General features: G+C 33.5%; 1 protein-coding gene across 8 annotated transcripts in view; it reads left to right on the top strand.

The window, feature by feature from the left end:
- CEP112 (centrosomal protein 112) overlaps window positions 1-21,994 on the top strand; it is a gene marked incomplete at its 3' end in the record, with an annotated part of 475,585 nt that overhangs the window by 90,967 nt on the left and 362,624 nt on the right. For all 8 annotated transcript variants that reach the window (XM_079131573.1, XM_079131569.1, XM_079131572.1 and 5 more), the window contains one exon: window positions 19,931-20,017. In XM_079131573.1, coding sequence (XP_078987699.1) covers window positions 19,931-20,017 — 87 coding nt within the window. The remainder of the gene's footprint in view (window positions 1-19,930; window positions 20,018-21,994) is intronic.

Below are 21,994 nucleotides of genomic sequence, written 5' to 3'. Positions count from 1 at the left end.
CTGCTAGCTGCTGCTGCTGCTGCTTCTTCTTCCTTTCTGCTAATGGATTCTCTGCGCTTGTTTTTGCTAGCTGCTGCCACTCTTCTTTCTACTAGCTGCTGCTCCGCTGTCTTTTCTTTCTGCTTTCCACTTCTTCTGCTAGCTGCTGTGTTGTGCTGTCTTGCTCCGCCTACACTTATATCACCTCCAGGAGGCGGAGAGCAGGGCCACGCCTCTTACGCAAAGATTAGCAAGATGCTAGATGTCTGAGCAGGCACAATTAGGAGTGCTTGAGAACACATGCGCATACATTGTGTGCGTGGACGATAAATCACCTGAGTGTGCTTATGTCAATTAACCTCCTCGCTGCCGATGTGATCAGGCACTGTTCTGGCGCTGTCAACATGGGACAGCCCCCAACACCTTATGATTAATTTTGGCTCGAAATCTACTTTATGTGATATGAGGATAGAAACCCCTTCTTGTTTATGAGATCCATGTGAATGATGTGTTTTTTTCCCATACTTTTACCAGCATACTGTGGATATCTCTGCCTATGAGGTGAGTCTCTTTCAGACAGCATATTTTTGGATCTTGTTTTTTAATCCAATCTGCCAGTCTGTGTCTTTTGATTTTTGAATTTAGGCCATTAACATTCGGGGGTATTATTGAGATATGATTTGTGTTCCTGGTCATTCTGGTTTATTTCTGGTTTTTAATTTGAATTAGTTTCTCCTTTGACTGTTTTTCTAGTGTGATTCTCCCCATTGATGGTTTTCACTTTTAATTTTCATTTCTTCTTCATGAACTATTTTATTGAATATATTTTGTAGTGCAGGCTTTGGGTTGGGAATTCTTTTAACTTTCATTTATTGTGGAAAATTTTTATTTCATCTTCAAACCTTATGCTTCATTTTTCTGGGTATAGTATTCTTGGTTTCCATCTATTTTCTTTCAGAGTTCGGTATATATATATATATGTATATACATATGTATACATATATATATATAAGTGCAGCTGTTTTAATTTATCTATAAAGATTGCAACAATTTTTTGATGGGTAATATCTTAGATTAATACCAATTATATTTCTATAAATTTTGTTCAGGATTAGAACAGGGTTCAGCAAAGGGGGAGAACATTCATTTAAAAAATTCCTCAAGCACTGAAATGAAGAAATGTCTTTTTTTAAACTTTAAAAAAAACTTCATTCCACGAACTCCTAGCTTTGAGGGTCTGGCTTGAGAAAGAAGCTGAGATCCAGATTGTTTTTCCTCCCATTGTAACCTGTCATTTCCCTCTAGCAGCCTTTAAAGTTTTATTCTTATTTTGTATGTTGGGTGTTTTAATAATAATGAGTGTTGGTGTAGGTCTGTTGTAATTTTATATATTTGGAGTCCTATAAGCTTCCTGTATTTGATTTTTTAATTTCAGTCTTAAGGTTTGGGAATATTTTTTTATATTATTTCATGAAAAGTTTGTACATTCCTTTGGTTGGTATCTCTGTTCCTTCCTCTATCCCAGCCATTCTCAAATTTGGTCTTTTCATAATATCCCATATTTCCTGTAAGTTGTATTCCTGGTTTCTTAACATCTTTTCTGCATTGTTACCTTCATTTTCAGGATTATATATTTTGTCCTGTCTTCATTGCCTGAAACTCTATCTTCCAGTGGTCTACTCTGCTAGTGATACTTTCTGTTACGTTTTTAATTTGGTTTATTGTTTACTTCATTTCAAAATTTCTGATTGATTCTTCGTCAGAATTTCTATCTTCTTATTGAAGTGATCTTTTAATTCTTGGATTTTCTGATTTCATTCCTTACATTGTCTTTTATCTTGCAGATCAATTTAACTATGAACTTTTAAAATTCCTTCTTGGACATTTCAGCCACTGTGATATTGGATTCTGTTTATGTGGTATTTTGGTTTGTTTGTGATTTTTTTCCCCCTGGCTTTTTCATGTGGTTTATACTCTGCCTATTCATCAGTAAGAATCCAAGGTAACAGAGCTTCTATACTATGAATTTATACTGTCCCCGAGGGTTTCTAGTACCTCACAGTTTAGGGGGTCACAATACCAACACCCAGTGCAAAGCATTAAACTAAGTGCTTAGTTCCTGTTTTGACATCGACAATATTAGTTGGTATTATAAGCAGAAATGGTATGGTAAGCAATTGCCAATAGTAAAAACAGAAGATTGCAAAGGTTTTGCTATCTGGGAGAATTGGGAAGTGATGTACAATGTGATGATTGTGAGGGAGGATGAGAGAAAGTTGAAGTAAAAATAAAATTAAAGGAAGAAAGAAAGAGAGAACAAAAGATTTTGAGTCACTGAGAAGCTGTTTATCTGCTTTCCTGGTCTCATGCCACAGAGCTGCTTGGAAAACATCTTCCTCTACTCTGCCATCTTTGTCTTCCCCCATCATGACTTCTAAGAAAAAAGTTTTTATTAAGGAACTCAAGGAATTCACATTTTTGTGATATATCTTGAAAATATTTTTCTGTATTGACATATGTTGACTCATTTTAGCACATAGAAATTTTCTTTTAAATAGTTGAATATTTCAGTCTTTTCTCTATGGCCACTGGTTTTTGTATCATTCTAGAAAAGCTTCACTCATTTCAAGATTATTTAAAAAGATAGGAAACCCTCATGGTTTTATCTATTATACAATCTTTTCTTTTTTCTTTTTATTTTGTAGTACCAAGAATTGAACCCAGGGTTGCTCTACCACCAAGCTACATCCCCAACCCTTTTTACTTTTCCTTTTGATACAGGATCTCACTAAGTTTCAGGTTGACCTTGGACTTGCTATCCTTCTGCCTTAGCCTCCTGAGTTGTGGGAATTACAGGCATGCTTCATTGTACCTGGCTAAAATCTCAATTTTATATTTAAATCTTAGTTCAATTTCAGAGGTTCTTTTTTTTTTTTTGCTTTTGCTTTAAGTATGGATGGCAATGATGTAGTTTAGTCAGTTTTTTTTAATGTCCACTTTTTATTAACACACATTAAACAAACATGTCAGCGGAATTCACTGTGGTATTTTCGCATGTGTATGCAGTATACATTAATCATGTCCTTTCATCCTTCTTCCACCCTTAACTCCTCTTTCCCCCAGCACCCTTCCTAGTCCCTAGGAATCACTATTCTACTTTTGGTTTTACTTTTGTTTTTGTTTGTCTGTTTCTACATATAATAGAATAGGTAATACTTATCTTTCTGTATCTGGCTTATTTTGTTTAAAATGGTGATTTCCACTTTCATCCTTTTTGCTGAAAATGATAGGGTTTCATTTTTCTTTATGACCAAACAATAATATATATATATATATATACCTTATTTTCTGTATCCACCTGTTGCTGTGCACCTAGACTGATTCCTTTCCTTGGCCATTGTGAATAGTTCTGCAATAAATATGCACACATTCTTCTGTATGGTGATTTCATTTCCTTTGGATATATACCCATGAATGGGATAGCTGGAATCTCCATACTGTTTTTTTTTTAATTAAATTAAAAATTGTTTTATTTGTTATAATTATTTATACATGACCATAGAATGCACTTGGATACATCATATATAAATGAAGTATAACTTCTCATACTTCTAATTTTACATGATGTAGATGGAATTCCACCAGTTATATAGTATATATGTGCATAGGGTAATAACGTCTGTTTCATTCTACTATCCTTCTTACCCCCATATTGCCTCTTCTCTCTTGACTCCTCTCTTCCTAATCTAATGTAACTGTATTCTTTCCTAGCCTTCCCACCCTTACTGTGAATTAGCATCTGCATATCAGGGAAAACATTTGGCTTTTGATTTTTTGGGATTGGCTTATTTCACTTAGCATATTCTCCCGCTCCATCCATTTACCAGCAAATGCCATCATTTCATTCTTCTTTAGGGCTAATAGTCCATCATATATATCTCACATTTTATTTATCCATTCATCTGTTGGAGAGCACCTAGGTTGGTTCCATAGTTTAGCTATTGCAAGTGGAGCTGCTGTAAATATGGTTATGGCTGCATCACTGTAGTATGCTGATTTTAAGTCCTTTGGGTATAAACCGAGGAGTGGGATAGCTGGGTCAAACGATGGTTCCGTTCCAAGTTTTCTGAGGAATCTCCATACTGCTTTCCATAATGGTTGCACTAATTTGCAGTCCACCAGTAATGTGAGAGTGTGCCTTTTTCCTCACATCCTTGCCAACATTTATTGTTCCTTATATTGTCAATAATTGCCATCAAGATGCCAATGAAATCTTAGAATAGTTTTGATCCTAGGCCCATATTGTGAAGATTTGGGTCTACTTTTTCTTCTATTAGGTGTAGGGTCTGTATTCTAGTGCCTGAGTCTTTGATGCACTTTGAGTTGAGTTTTGTAGAAGGTGAGAGATAGGGGTTTAATTTTATTTTGTTACATGTGGATTTCCAGTTTTCTCACCACCATTTATTGAATAAGCTATCTTTTCTCTAGTGAATGTTTTTGGTACCTTTGACTGGTATGAGATATACACTGGAGATTAGTGGGTTTGTCTGTGTGTCTTCTATCCATACCATGGGTCTATGTGTCTGTTTTGGTGCAAATACCATGGTGTTTTTGTTACTGTTGCTCTGTAGTATAGTTTAAGGTCTGGGATTGTGATGCCTCCAGCTTCACTGTTCGTGCTAAGGATTGGTTTGGCTAATCTGTGTCTCTTATTTTTCTAGTGAATTTCATGATTGCATTTACTTGTTCTATGAAGAATGCTATTGGAATTTTAATAGAAATTGCATTAAATCTGTATAACACTTGGGTAGTATGACCATTTTGATAATATTAATTCTGCCTATCCAGGAGCATGGGAGGTCTTTCCATCTTCTAAGGTCTTCTTCCATTTCTTTCTTTAGTTTTCTGTAGTTTTCATTGTAGAGATCTTACCCCTTTTATTAGATTGATTTTTCAAGTATTTTTGTTTTTTGAGGCTATCATGAATGGGGTAATTTTCCTAATTTATCTTTTCAGTAGATTCATCACTAATATATAGGAACACATTTGATTTATGGGTGTTGATTTTATAGCCTCCTGCTTGGCTGAATTCATTTACAAGATCTGTAAGTTTCCTGATGGACTTTTTTGTATCCTCTAAATATAGAGTCATGTCATTGGCAAATAGTGATAGTTTGAGTTCTTCTTTTCCTATTTGTGCCCTTTTAATTTCTTTCTCCTTTCTAATTGCTCTGACTAGAGATTATGTTGAATAGAAGTGGTGAAAGAGGGCATCTGTGCTTGTTGCAGTTTTTAGAGGGAATGCTTTCAGTTTTTCACCATTTAGAATGATGTTGACCTTGCATTTAGCATAGGTAGTCTTTATAATGTTGAGGTGTAATCCTACTATCCCTAGGTTTTCTAGTGTTTTGAACATGAATGGGTACTGTATTTTGTCAAATGCTTTTTCTGCATCTATTGAGATGATCACATAATTCTTGTTTTTAAGTCTAGTGATGTGATGAATTATATTTATTGTCTTCTGTAGTTGAACTGGTTAGTCAGTTCTTAAATGTATAAAATAAAGTGTAGGAGGTTGAAAGACTTATGTCAGAAAGTGAAGTCAATATGGAGAGAATGAAGTTATATGAAATTTTATACAGATTACAGTTTATCTCCATCATCAAGCATTTAATAAAATAATTCTGTTGAAGTTTTAGGGAGTGCCTTAGAATATCTGATTAGCATTTAGAAATCAAACTTTATACGCACAACTTACATTTTATATTTGTTATTGTGTGCAAGTTACCTATGATGTTAAATTAGTAATATTTACAGTCTTTAACAGAGTTAAGTAAATACAGTGGTTTTGTTTTTGTGCGTAAAATACACCTATAAAATATTTCAAGCTGCTCTTTCAATTTTGTAATTTATTTTGAGCGTCATGGTAAAACATATGCTCGGTGACAGTTCTTTATTTTAACTTGAGCTCATCATTCACAAACTTACTTGGACTTGTTTGCTTTTATAATTGCTAACACATTTCCTCTGATGTCCACATCACAGAGTTCTGTGAGAGTAAGCATCATCCAGTGGTTTTTAAATTTTTTCCCTGTAATCTGAGAAAAGATTTCTGACATGGATTAACATATTTGGAAAAGTCTTGTCATTGAAAATGAAAGAACTTTTAGAGCTACCATCAATTTTCAGAGAACAGATGATAGAAATTGCTCTACTTGTAAAATAAAACACAAAAATTCCTTTGAACTTCACCTCCACCGCATGGAATATTCCACCTATTGCCTAAAAATAGGATGTTGCTACTTTCTTGCATGTAATGCCAATTAGATTTCTTTTCCTATGATTCTGCTAATTAAATGTAGAATTTCAGTGAATACAAGATGGAAATCTACATACCAATGGGAAAACTGGTATTTTAAAACTGTTTTGAGAGTGGGAGGTAGTGGGATTGAACCCAGAGGTGCTTTACCACTGAGCTACATCCCCATCCTTTATTTCAAGATAGGGTCTTGCTGATTTGCTGAGGATGACCTTGAACTTAGGATTCTTCTGCCTCAGCCTCTTGAGTTACTAAGATTACAGGTATCGTCACCATATCCAACAGGTTAATTAAAAAAATTTTTTTTGGTGAAGTATATCATTTAGGTAAACACAAGGTAACAAAATTGAATAAATAGAAATATCATTTTAAGTACTACCCAGACAAGGTTTAGATCATTGCCTAGATGCCAGTGAGTTAATGGGTGGATAGAACTTAATAGTTTTGATCCTCTATTAAGGTTACAATAATACTAGGTTGTTAATATGGAATACAGGTGTTGATATGCGTAGAAAAGGAAAAAGTTTGATAAAAAGAGGAAATATTCCATAAGGCATATGGAGATAAATAAAATCTCAGTACGTTATATAATTATGTTTGTTCTTCTTATAAATTGTATATGAAGTGTGAACCCATTTTTAAATTCAGAAAAAGGAAAATAACAGCATGTTCTATGTACATGATGTTTAAATGTCACTTCTTTTAATATGGCACATTCCAAAATGATTAAAATTTTTGTTTAGGAGAATGTGATATATCTGTCTCTAGGTATAAGAAAACTGCATCTTATATTTATTGCCAACTTTGTCAGTAAGCAGAATGGATAACAATTGGTCTTATGAAATATTACAAATTAGTATTTTGAGAGTAGGATACATTACAGTACAGAATTGGAGATATTAATCAGGAAGAATTGTAATTGATAACATGATAATTTACTCTAATAGCGAACAAAATTCTCTAGAAAGACGATTGTAATAATTAGATATGTGAGTAGCAGAGTGATGGTTATTTTGTGAATCGCTCTTGCATAATGAGTAATAATTATTGAAATATACAAACTGTGACTGAAATAAATCATTCAGTTCTTGCCAATAATACTTGGAAAATAGGTGGCCAATGGTTTATATATATTTTTTATGTACAATTTAATTGCTACATAGGCATAGGGAGTTCTTTGGTATGTATTGTATTGTATTGTTCTGTGCTATGCTATGCTTTATGTATTTTTTTTTTTTTTTTTTTGGTGGCAGTTTCTTACTATGTTGCTCCAGCTGACCATGAACTCCTGGGCTCAAAGGATACTCCTACTTCAGCCTCCAAGTTAGGACTACAGGTGTACTTGACTGCATCTGGCCTTGTTATTTTAAAATGTATGGATGATGACCATCTATATAACTTTAATACATTTTTCCCTTGCAGAGTATTTAATGGTTATCATGCTATTTTATTTTTAATTTCTTACTCTGTTACTTTAGTAGCAAATGTTAAGCAAAATTTGCACGTATAAAATAGCTTATAGTAAAAAGTAGCATTGTCAATTAGAAAACTGCTCCTCTGTAGGAATAATGTTGACTAACTTAGTTAATAGAGGACATTTGGGAATGTGATTAAAAAGAAAATAATCTGTGGGCTGGAGTGATGCATGCTCTGGAAACTGAGACAGAAGAATTTCGCGTTCAAAGCCAGCCTCAACAATTTAGTGAGACCCTAAGCAACTCAATCTCTAAATAAAATACAAAAAGGGCTGGGATATGGCTCAGTGGTTAAGCGCCCCTGGGTTTAATCCCTGGAACCAAAAAAACAAAACAAAACAAAACAACAACAAAAAAACTTTAATTCAAAGTTTGTATATATTGAGTAAAATGTACAAATGATGTTGATAATTGTTTTGAAATTTAGCTAGTTATATTGTAAGTAGGATATCTTTATACCCAAGGAGACTTTTATATTAAATCAGTGAGTATATTCATCAACTTTCCTCATTTGGTAGGAATGTCCAACCTCAGAGTTATTTGAAGTAAATACTTTATAGAAAATGGGGCCTAGTGGATGTTGTAAATAGAATTTCTAAGTTTCAAGTAGAAATTTCAGAAATTCTTTTAAAAACAGCTTGCGGGAATGCCTTCTAAAAATTGAAGGCATTCAATTTCAATTTCTTTGCTTTAGCAGTAGTTTCTCATAAGGTGGCTTGCTATATTCTCTTAAACTGAGAACTGAACCCTGATCTCTTGATGTCTATTTCTTTTTCTGAATGTGGGTTGTTTTGCCCTAGGGTATCCATGTAATTTTCTGAGGGAATTTTTCTGGTCATATTATGTAGGGATTTGGTTCAGTGAGTTGAGTCTTTCTTTTTTCCATTTATCCTGATTGACTCTTAACCATAATTTTTTTTTTTTTTAATTGGGGACAAATGGTGTAGATGGATATTTTAGTTTCACATGAAACCTCTTTAACATGAAAGCTGGTAGGTGAGAATAAGTAGAACAGTGGTTGATTTTAGCAATGGAATAATATGGGATTCACTTTTCTTATGCAGTTTTTAGGGTTAAATTCTTTGCTTATATTAGTGACTCACTCTATTTTGGTCTGACATTAACGATTCTGTAATTATTCTAAGTTTCTTACTTTTCTAAATTTCAAAACTTAGTTTTAACACACACGTATATACATATAAGTGTACTTGTACAATAAAAAGAGAATACAAGTGTGACTAAAAATTATTATTATTTATAGTGTTGGGGATTAAACCCAGGCATTGCCCATGCACACCAAGTACTATACCACTGAACTCCATCCCTATCCCTTTGAAATTATTTTATTCAACAAGAATTATGATAAAGTTCCTTAAACATATTTTTCATTTCTTGGAAAGAAAGAAAGATAGTGCAAACCAATTGCAAGGCAGTGTAGAACAGGCAGTGTGAGGTGTATTGGGGAAGATCTTGCTTCTGTGTGGGGAACTTGAGGAAGACTTCATGAAGGAAGAAACATTTGAGCCAGGAGTTGAATCATGTGGAATTTTAATAGTGAGAGTGGGCATGGAATCATGAAACCAGAGGTGTGTTGAGCTGTAGCTCATTGACCACTTGGCTGGTACTAAGAAAAAGAAAAGAGAGTGGTAAAGTCAGAACTGTATGTTGCTGTTGATAAGACAGTGCCCTTGAAGCGTTGCCTATAGAATACCATTTTCACAACTGTGCTTCAGAAAAGTAAATTGATAGTAGTTTTGCAGATGGATTAGTCAAGTGAAAGATTGGTAACTATTGAAGAAGCTGTTCTAAGAGTTGAAGTGTAGGGTTAATGAATAACCATTTGGGGCTGGGGTTATAGCCCTGTGGTAGATCGCTTGCCTAATTGGTACATCTGAGTTCAATCCCTAGCACTGCACAATGCAAAAAAAAAAAAAAAAAAGACTACCTAGCAGATTGGTAATAGTTAGGCTGCAAATGCGTGTGCTAGGATGGAATTTGCTAACTCACTTGAAAAGGAGGAATTAAAGACAAGTAACTTGTTTGTACATAGTAGGTACTGTTTTTACTGATTTTTGAATTTCATGTGCCACAGAAATATCTAACGGAGATTCTAGGAGACAGTTGGAACCCTGGACAGATAAGAGGCCTGGAGATTGGGAATTGTGATTGATCTGTATTTGAGGTTAGAGTTAGATACTGAGAAGATCATCAATGACAAGTGTCTGTACACAGTGAACATGACTGTGGGACTCAGTCCAGAGCTATGCTAACCATTAGGTACAGGAAGAAGTAGATAAGGTTAAAGAGATAAAGAAACATTCTCCAGGGCGAGAAGAGACTGGAGTCTCTTTAGCGACACTATTACAGAAGCCAAGGAGAGCCAAGCAAAGAAAGGAGCATCGTGGTGCAAGCTGCCGATGAGAAGAGGATGAAGCCCACCCTTAGATCTTGTCATCCAGTTCATGGAAAATGATACTGATATCATTTTGACCTTGAGAGTGCAGTTTTAATAAGAACAAAAGACAAATTTTGAAGGAAAGTGAAGAAGTATGGAATATTTATTGATAAGTTCATTAAGGAAAAAAGAGAATGATTCTCTTGTGGGGAAAGCCCAAATATTTAAACAGCAAATTATTCTGTGTAACCCTTAACTGGGATTTTTGTAAGTTCTATTGAATAAATATCAGTGAGGTAAAGTGTAGCCTCAAACAATAGACTTGAAAAGGTAGGAGCGCTGAACTAATTTAAAAGAATTAAAAGAAACCTTTAGAGAAAAACATTAAGCCATGATGTGCTTTCTAACTGTAACGATGATGTGTTTTGTGCCTGTCTCTGCCTCTCTTCCCAGTTGTGCCAGATTTTCTGTTATACCATATTTATTAAAACCACACGATTGTTTATTTAGAGAACATATCATCTTTTCCTCATTTGAGTTCTGTTTTTGTATTAGTCTATTACAGGCAGGTGAACCCTCATTTAAAAACTTACTCAACATTATGTAACTTTCGTTTATTATGTGGACAGATTCCTGAATACAAATCTGGGCTTTATACTTCCTTGGCTGAGTGACCTTGAGCAGGTTCCTCTTTGTTCCTTTGTTTCCTAGTCTCTAAAATGGGGGCAATAAAAGCACCTACTTCAGAAGGTCGTTTTGAGGGTTAAATGAAATCATGCACATAAATTTCTAGGAACAGTGCTTTGTACACTACATAGTTAGTAATCAAGCAAATGCTGTCCTTTTTCTTTTTCAATTTCTTTATCCCATTTCTTGGTGCTACTGCTACTGTGGCTGCTATTACTACTACTATGTCAACACAGCTATTGCTATTGCTATTCTACTGCTACTTCTACTACAACTTCCTTGTATTAGCTTATGTTATTTTTTGTTCTTATTATAATAATGTCTCTTATTATTTAACTGAGGATTTTTGCCCTTAAATGGCTGTTTATACTATTATTTTACCCTTCTATCTGTATTTCTGTCTCACTCTGTATAATTTCTGTATGCCTCACCCAATTTCCTCTTACCCTTTTAAAACTTAATTGTCTTCTGTCCCAAGCAAATTTCTGCTAATTTTATAGATATTTTAAATCTTGGGTTTAATGACTGGTAATAGCTACATATAGTAACTTTTCTTTGAGTTTTACTGTATTTCACCACATGATTGTTGTAGATTGTATACCATTTTTTTCTTTTTTTTTTTTTGCAAAAAAGTGAAGTACAACCATTATGTTAACCTTTTTAAATTGTGCTGGAAACACTGAAACATTTATCACTAAACTGTCTTTGGTGCAAGATTAGGATGCCCATAATACTTGTGAATAGTATCTTAATGTAGTGGTGATAATTATGTAGTGAAATATTGGTATATTGATCTCATCAACTTTTTTATTTTAAAATCATGAGTATTAAGATGTAATTTTTTTGCTGGTGATGTTTTGAGCCACTTCCTGCAACTATCTGTATTAAATATATTTTTTCTATCCCCAAATTCTATAGATTTCATAAATGTCCCTTTTTCCTCCCATAAAAATGTCTGGGGCTGGGGTTGTAGTTCAGTGGTAGAGCACTTGCCTAGCATGCATGAGGCACTGGGTTTGATCCTCAGCACCACATGAAAACAAAGAAATAAAATAAAGGTTAAATTATTTTAAAAAAATGTTGTCTCAAATATGTCATGTGGGATACATATGTTGATTTTTAATGTTCTGTATTTGTTATTGGTCAGAGGTAATGGATAAAAGTAGAATATTTGAGAAGAGAGGCAGCAGAATTTGAAAAATTCGAAGACAAGGAAAGAGAATTAATTAACTTAGAAAAAGAATAAATAGGAGCTACATGGAATTATACTGTGTCTAGCTTCTTTTACTCAACATAGTGTTTCTGAGATTCTTCCATGTAATTGTATGCATCAGCAGTTTAACAAAATGTTTAACATTATGAAGTAATGTTCTATTGTCTGGATGTACCATAACTTGTTATTATTCCATTGACATTTGGTTTATTTTCAATTTGGACTCTTAAGGCTACGACTGCTATGAAAATTAGTGTGCATGATTTTTTAAGTTAAGTTCTCATTTTTCTGGCACAAAACTGCTAAACTGTTTTACCAGTAACTACTATTTTACCCTCCCATCAGCAATGAGGCTACGTGTCGATTCACAACTTCACCAACACCTGATGTTGTCAGTTTAAATTTATTTTAGCCATTTTAGTGCTATATAGTGGTTTCTTACCATAACTTTTTAAAACTTATTTCCTTTTTCAAAGAGCACTTTTTGGTTTTCAGGAAAATTGAGCTGAAAGTATAAGGAATTTGCATAATGCCGTATGTATATACCATATAGTATCAAACAGAATGGTTTTATTGCCATAAAAATCCTTTGTGCTCAACCTATTCATTTCTCCTTGTCTTTTCTAGATGTCCTATGTTTGTCTTTTCCAGACTAGCTTCTTTCACTGACTTGCATTTAAGATTTTCTAATTTTTTTCTGCAATGCTGGAGATTGAACTTAGGACCTCACACATGCCAGTCAAGCGCTCCACCACTGAGCTTACCCAGCCTACCTTCATGTGTTGTATAGTTGATCTCATGGTTGTTTTAATTTATATTCACTGATGGTTATCATTCTATTGAGCATCTTTTCATGCACTTGTTGACAATTTATTTTTTTAATAGTAAGCATTTGTTCAAGTTTTTGCTAAACATTTTAAAACAACTTCATCTTAGTATTGAGCTATAAGATTATTTTCATACTATGGATAAAAATAATATTTTCTATTCTGGATGTGAATGGAAATTTTGCTACTTAATCTTTAGTAAGTCTTCCTCTGTCATTATGAAATAGCCCTTATTTCTTTTGTTACACTTTTTTCCTCTAGATATTTTACTGTATTTCATTCTCATGAATGAAAAGAATTGCAATCAAAATCTACAGGGTCATTTCATTTTTTTAATTTGATATCTTTTAAAATTAATTTTTATTTGTTCTAATTAGTTACACATGACAGTAGAATGCATTTATACAGTTTGATAAATCATACATAAATAGAGTGTAATTTCTCACTTTTCTAATTGTACATATTGTAGGATCACATCAGTCATTCAGTCACATATGTACATGAAGTAATGTCTGTTTCACTCTACTATCCTTCCTACCCTCATATCCCTTCTCCTCCCTTCACTCCCCTCTACCTAATATAAAGTAATTCTATTCTTCCTTAGTGCTGCCTCCCCTTATTGTGATTTAGCATCTGCATATCAGAGAAAACATTCAGCCTTTGGTTTTTTTGAGTGTGACTTATTTTGCTTAGCATAATATTCTCCAACTCCATCCAGAATTTACCAGCAAATGCCATAATTTAATTTCTTTAAAACTGAGTAATATTCCATTACACACACACACACACACACACACACACACACACACACACACACACACAATTTATCTATTCATCTGTTGAAGAGCACCTAGGTTGGTTCCATTGATTAGCTATTGTGAATTGATCTGCAATAAACATTGATGTGGCTGTGTCATTAGCATGCTGATTTTAAGTAATTTGGGGTATAAACTGAGGAGTAGGATAGCTGGGTCAAATGGTTGTTCCATTCCGCATTTTCTGAAGAATCTCCATACTGCTTTCCATAATGGTTGTGCCATTTTGCATTCCCACTACTAATGTATGAATATACCTTTTTCCCCACATCCTCAACAACACTTATTGTTGCTTGTATTCTTGATAATTGCCATTCTGACTAGAGTAAGATGAAATCTTAGTTTTGATTTGCATTTCTCTAATTACTACAGATGATGAACATTTTTTCATATGTTTGTTGATTGATTTTATATCCTTTTCTGTGAAGGGTCTGTTTAGTTCCTTAGCCCATTTAGTGATTGGGTTGTTTGTTATTTTGGTGTTAAATTTTTTGAGTTCTTTATATATCCTGGAGATTAATGCTTTATCTGAGGTGCATGTGGTAAAGATTTTCTCCCAACCTGTACAGGTTCTCTCTTCACATTATTGATTGTTTCTTTTGCCAAGAAGAACCTTTTTAGTTTGAGCCCATTCCATGTATTGAGTCTTTTGATTTAACTTCTTGTGTTTTAGGGGTCTTGTTAAGGAAGTCAGATCCTAGGCTGACATGGTGAAGATTTGGGCTTACTTATTTCTTTGTTATCCTTTAATTTTCAACCTGTTTGTGCCTTTACATTTAAAATTGATTATTTGATGACAGCATATAGTGGGGTCACTTAAAGAATATTTCATCTGACAATCACTTTAAAATTGAAGTATTTAGTCCACTTAAATTTAATATAACTATTATTCATTATGTTTGGGTTTACATCTGCCTTCTTGATATTGATTTTGTCTGAGCCCCTCTTTTTGTTTCCATTCTTTTGTTGCTCATTTCTTGGTTTAGTTTTGGTTATTCACTTTTTTATTATTCCATTTTAACATTTCTGTTGACTTCTTAGTTATATCTTCTTTTTGTTCAATGGTTTTTTTAGGGCTAAAAGTATGCATTTTTACCTTATCAAAGTTAATTTATATCAGCATTTTACCACTCACATTTGATTTTTCCTACTTTCAATTCCAACTCCCCAAACCTAATAACTTCAAAATAGTATAATCCAATGTAACCTTGCTTCATCAGTGCTGTTGGTGTGATGACTCTATGTACATTGTAAGCCCACAGTTCAGTTAGATTTTTTTTGAAACAGTTGTCTTTAAAAAAGTTATAAAAAGATAAAAATAATTGTAATTTATTCACTTTTACTATTTCTGCTACTCTTCTTCTTGTGTAAGTTTTCATCTCATATAATTGCTTTCATTCTTAAGACCATCTTTTAGTATTTCTTTTTGTTACAGTTCTGTGATGAGAGTTTCTTCTGTCAGCATTTTTAAACTATAATTTGTCTTCTAATGTCTACTATTTCATCAAAACAAATTTTACCAATATATGTTTCTTGAGTTCTTTGAAGTTATTTTATTAGCTCTGTTAAGCACTTATATGATAGACAGTCATCTTGGGCCTTATTAACGCCTTTTTAAAAAAAATTTGTTTCTGCCTGTGAATAAAATTTTCTTTTTGTGCATGTTTGTTAATTTTTGTTTAAAGTACATTGTGGAGAATACATTGTAGAGACTCTGGATTCTGTTATTTAACTTACGGAATATGATTTTTCCCCCCATTCTTGTAGGCTGTTCAAGTTGTATAGACTTGGCTTAATATTCTGTGGGCAAATCTGTGAAAGGTCAAATATATACCCAATCCCTCAACCTGGTGGGACCCAGCCTACATACTGTCTGAGGATCTGAGAGGCTTGCTTTTAGCCTTTGGTAGGCAAGTGTAGAGTAGGTCTCAGATGTTTCAGCTGGATGCCCAGATGTTCACCAGTTTTTAGGAAGGTGTCTCCATATTATTGCTTCCTTGGTGTCTCCCAGTCCTGTTTAATGTGTAATCCTGGTTATGTTTTCCTCTTTGTAGCAGCTGTGCTCCATTATTCATTCAGTGCCCACACATCTAGCCCGTTAACTCACAGCCAGGACTGGCAGAGGATTCTACTGGGCAGCTTGTGTGCCCTGTACTTAAGATTGCAGCTTCTTTAACTGCTTGGAACTCTGACCCTGCCTTCTTAGCTCACCTGGCCGGTGGTGCTGTACCTGGACTACAGTTGTACAGGCAGAGTCGGAACTATCGTGGGGTTCAATTCACGAGGATCACAGAGCCGGCTGCCTGTTGTCCAGTGCCAGAAGACAGTTTCCTCATATGTTACACCCTATTTTATGCTGGTTAACATAGTGGGAGGTTAGGTTAGTACTCTTCACTTCATTATAGCTTAGATAGATCTCCAGGCTTTCAAAATTTGAAATTATATATATCGTGATCCCAGGAAAAGAAAATTAAAAGTATCGTTTGGTGTCAGGATTACTTACAGGTCAAACAAATTATAAGTGTTGTATTTAGTCTTTCAATTTCAGTCTTTTGTGGTAAACTAAACTAAGCAATTTTGTTTCTTGTCTTTTACACAAAATGTGTATATAGATTCACACATCTTTACACATCTTTTTTTTCATATCTACATGTATATCCAAACCTTGTATTTTCATATTAGCTTTTTATATTACTTTAGTAAGGCATAAACATAGAACTATTCTGTGGTATCAAGGTCAGAGTTTCCAGAGAAGAGATACTCTTCTGGTTTTTTTTTTTAAATTTTTAATTTTATTTTTTTAAAGGATGTTAGTAGGGAAACTTTCTTTTTAATGACACCTTTATAAAATCATGGTCTTCACTGATTTAACAATGTTATTAAACTTTACATTGAAAATATTAAGACAAACCAACATTCTCTTATAATGGTGTTTAAAAAAAAAGGGTACAACATCTCTGTGGTGTCATTCTTGTTAAACTCTAAGAAATCTGATCATGAAGAAACTTCAGATAAATCTAAATTGGGAAACAAATCAGTAAATTAATGTACTCTTCAAAAATTTCAGCCCAGAAACACAAAGAAAGGTTGTTCCAGATTAAAGGAGAGAGTTGATGTGACAACTAAAGGCAATGCCCGATCCTGGGTTGGATCCTGGACTGGGAAAATATTAGATGTAAATGACATTATTGTGATAAATTCAGAGCTGACTTTAAACTTCTCATGAGATACTATTATTGTGTTAAAATTATGTTTTCTGATCTTTACAACTATGCTGTTATTATGAAAAATGGTATTCTTGTTCTGAGGAAATATATGCTTAAATTCTTAGGGATCAAGGCATGATGTTAATAACTTAAAAGTGATTCAGAAAATAATATGCAAGTCTCTTTCCCTCTTCCTCCTCTTGCCTCTCTCCCAACATATCTATTTGTAGCTCTAGCTATAAAGTCATAAAGCACATAGGGCAAAATGTAAATAATAATGAATCTGAGTTAAAGGTATATGGGAACTTCTTGTGCTAAATTGAAATTTTTCTTCAAGTTTAATACTATACTAAAGAACAGAGATCCATCATTCTACCATAGATAAAAAGGGACACAGATTTTGAATTCAGGTGGACCTCATGTCATAGAAATTTTTGGAGGGTAAAATTACTTACTTCTTATTTTAGATATTATGTTGTTTATAGTCTTTGTTGTTTGTGTCTTTGCTTTGCTTTCTTCCACATACTACTTCACCTGCTTTCTCTGGAGTGTAGTGCTCTAGAACTTGGGGTTTCTCAGAAAAATAGTTTACTTGCTGTCTCAGTTCTGATTTTTTTTTTAATTTATTTTTATTGTAAACAAATGGGATACATGTTGTTTCTGTTTGTACATGGAGTAACAGCATACCATTTGCATAAACATACATTTACATAGAGTAATGATGTTTAATTCATTTCGTTATTTTTTTCCTTCCCCCCACCCCTCCCACCTCTCTTTTCCCTCTACACAGTCCCTCCTTCCTCCATTCTTGCCCCCCTCCCACCCTCCATTATGTGTCATCATCTGCTTATCAGTGAGATCATTCGTCTTTTTGGATTTTTGAGATTGGCTTATCTCACTTAACATGATATTCTCCAATTTCATCCATTTGCCTGCAAATGCCATAATTTTATTATTCTTTATAGCTGAGTAATATTCCATTGTGTGTGTGTGTGTGTGTGTGTGTGTGTGTGTATGTATGTATATATATATCACAGTTTCTTTATCCATTCATCAATTGAGGGGCATCTAGGTTGGTTCCACAGTCTGGCTATTGTGAATTGAGCAGCTATGAGCATTGATGTGGCTGCATCACTGTAGTATGCTGATTTTAAGTCCTTTGGGTATAGGCCGAGGAGTGGGATAGCTCGGTCAAATGGTAGGTCCATTCCAAGTTTTCTATGGAATTTCCACACTGCTTTTCAGAGTGGCTGCACTAATTTGCAGCCCCACCAGCAATGTATGAGTGTACCTTTTCCCCTACATCCTCTCCAACACCTATTGTTGCTTGTATTCTTGAAAATTGCCATTTTAATTGGGGTGAGATGGAATCTTAGTGTAGTTTTGATTTGCATTTCTCTTATTACTAAAGATGGTGAACATTTTTTCATCTCAGTTCTGATTCTTGAGAGAATCTGAATAACTACTCATTCACCAGCTAATGGGTTGCTTAAGCATGTGTTAGGTGTTTATTTCTGATTTGGTCAGTAAAGTTTCAGGTGGGACAGGTGAGAGGTGACAGATAGGGTACCATAGACAGTCATGTGGTATTTAGGGCCAACCCTCAGAAGCTGAGGATTTGACAAATTCTCTAAAAGGTATTATGGGGACATCTGGCAGTGAATTATGTCCTTTATACCTGGCCAACTTTGTTATGCTGACTTTTGTGTTTTATTTCTTGCCCAATAATGCTTCTGTTAAGGATCATCTCATTTATTTAGGTCAGTTCCCTTTCAGCAAAGATAAGGAGGAAGCACCCCATGATTTAGAGGCAGGGGAAGAGAAATATTCAAACTTTTTCCTTTTGCATAGTAAATAGATAACTGTCTCCTTCACCACTCATAATAGGTAAGAGTTAGGAGTCTGTGTTATTTAGCTTTTATTTGTAAAAATTTAAATTTAATTTTGGTATGTTTATGTTGTTTATATTATTTATTTTGTATTTGAAATAATAATTGAAAATATAAAATATATTACAAAAAATTTTAAGAAAATATTTTGAAAGTACATTTCTAATATTTTTAAAAGAACATTTTTCTAAGGTTGTAGATGAACATTTCTGCAAACCTACTTTATACTGCTTATTGTACTAAGAATTATTCCTTCAGTTATTCCATTGAATAGAATTTCACAGTTCATTGATGGAAGCATGGTTTTCCTTATGTTCAGAAGAGGAAGTGGTGTCAAAGTGACGACTTGCCCAAAGTCACATAATTTGTATGTGCTGGGCTTAAAAGTATAGAGATGAGTTCTGTCGGAATCCAGTTGCCATACATATTCTTTTAAATTGTAAGGAATAATCCTGTCCCTGTGGTTCTTTTAATTGTAGGATACGGTTTTTATCAGTCAGCATCAGTGACTTTTTCTCTGGCTCTGCTCAGCACACTGCTGCACCTCGTGTCGATGGGGAGGACAGGAGCAGTTAGGGATGCTTGAAGGGACACTGCCTTGAGGGTCTGTGAGCCCAGGAAGGGATGAAAGAGATGTGTATTTATCAGTCATTTGCCATTTTTAAGGATTTCATTGTCAGACTATCTTGTTTCAATATGTTGGTTAATAAGAATATTTTGAAGTGAGCATATAGATGTGAGCAAAGGAACAAAAGGTTGGAAGAGATCTACTAAAATTAAAAAATAATAAGGGCTAGAGTACTATGAGGATGTAACATATAAGCAGAATACCACTATAAATGAACTTTTTTTGTGGGGGTAGAGGGAGGTAGGGGATAACTTAGATTATTTTCAGTTTTTTCTATTAAGTGAAATTTATTTTAAAGATTTTTAATTAGTTTGGCAGTAATTGAAAGAATATAGTCAGTGTATTCATAGATGTAGTTCGATTGCTAGAACCTGGATGCAAGGTAAAAGTGCAGAATAATACATTTTTTAAGATGTAGGGCATTATTTTAATTTAATGGTATACTTTTGCCAAAGAGGAAAGTAAGAAATAATACCTTTATAATATTTTCCTTTAAGTTGGACATGAAAACAAAAATGATGGAAGCAAAATTTCATGAAGAAAAACTTAAACTGCAACAGAAACATGATGCCGATGTCCAGAAGGTAGGGCATATATCACTTATTAATTTTATTTTTATTGAATTCTAGATCTTGTGATGATTTTCATCTGTTCACATTTCAAACCATCCACTTATTTGTGTACTTTATGATAGTCTATTTTATAAATGGAATTTGCTAAGGTAACATCCCAGCAAAAGTTGATCTGTAAAATTCATTTGCAAAATGTTTATATCAGATCTTTTATTTATATTATCTTTTAGTCCTTCAACTATTATTTTAAGGTTGGACTTCTTACAGTTCTTTTTTATCTTCATTCTGACATTATCTTGTATAAAATCAAAATAAGACATCCACTGTCTTAGAGTTTTGTTTCATCCTAATATTCTTTTAGTCTATTGATACTATAGGTTTCTCTTAATTTTCAAAGAAACTCAAACTTAGATCTGGTTTGTGTAGACTACATGCACTGTAATGTTAGGCTCGATAGCTAAGACTTCTTTTTGAGTAGCTCATTGAGATTTATGACTTCTAATCTTCTAATCTTTATTTTTAAATAAAATTTACTTTTCCTTCTAACTGGCTCAGCAAAAATGATCAACTTATGATTGTACTATATGAAATTTGAATTGATACTGTATTTTAGTAATGATTAAAAATATTTGGTGATAATAACAAGTGCGTGTATTTTAAATACATAAGGTTGATCGAAATAGAAAGTTTGCATATCCTATTTCAAAACTAAACCCATGATTCTGCTTCCCCAAACTGACTGACAGAGATGGGTAGTGGCAACCATCATGTATCCAGGCTTTCTCAAAAGCAGAAAATGTATTAGTATTTAGTCAGATGCATATGTGACTCATCTTATTTCAAAGCAACAAGTAGGAAATCTCTGAATGCATATTAGAGAAAAAATATCTAATTATTTCCTTTTCCTCTCCCCCATTCAGAGGTTAGAGATATTACTTTTTGCTCTGATTAGAATATTACTTTATGTTGTTTGGTAGAATAGTCTGGGTCATTAATTTAAATCAGTGATATAATTTTAATATAACATGTCCAAATGAAATAGAATCTATTGATATATATATGTATATATACACACATATATATAGATAGATATGATAAATGAATATAGAACATATATTTGGGAGCTGGGTTGTGGTCGGTGGTAGAACACTTGCCTAGCATGTATGAGACATTGGGTTTGATTCTCAGCACCACATATAAATAATGAAATAAAGTTCATCAATATTTAAGAAATATATATATAAAAGATATATTTGGAAATATCAGCATAATAGAGTTTGAAGTAGGCCTCCTTGGTTTGCCTGTTAAAAAAAAGATTTATTCTATGAAAAACATTTAATTTAAAAATTTGTTCTAGAAATGTCTTTTTTAAAATAAATCCCATGTGAAAAAAGAAAATAGTACAGTTAATTTGAATTCCTAGGTGAAATATAAGTAAAAGTCTTGACCTTGTGTCAGATTTGGAAAGTATATTTTCAATTTGCTCCTCTTATGGCATTTTTTAAATGTCATCGATTGGGGAGGAATAAAATTAGGGTGTTTTATCTATTTGTGTACATTATTTTCCTTTTTTTGCTTCTTTGCAGACATCAGGGTCAAATTTACTTCTTTTTTTATTCACCTGTCAGTCTTAGAGGTGAGACTAAAACAAGGAAAAGTAAAATAGAACACTGGTCATAAAAAACACTAAGGAGAAGTTGATTAGACATTAGTAGATAACTTTTTTTTTTTTTTTACTTGATTTTTAGTGTATAGGAAACATGGCTCAATCATTAGAAAAATAGTAGATATTTGTCCTCCTACCTCAATTTGGTTTTCTTTTTCCCCAGGTCAGCACTTTCTCTTGCTTGCTAACTTTTTGTACATTTTGGTTATTCCTGTAGTTTTTTTTTAAATGTAGATATGTTTTGAAGTATAAAATAATGATTAAATTTATTGAATGATTAAAGTCTGTGATATAGATACATGTCATTGGTGTAAAAAATTTAT

Source organism: Sciurus vulgaris (genome assembly GCF_902686455.1).
Source record: "Sciurus vulgaris genome assembly, chromosome: 3".
In the NCBI taxonomy this organism is placed as follows: domain Eukaryota; kingdom Metazoa; phylum Chordata; class Mammalia; order Rodentia; family Sciuridae; genus Sciurus; species Sciurus vulgaris.
Note: the sequence above shows the minus strand (reverse complement) of the source record. Positions and strands in the feature narration are given on the sequence as shown.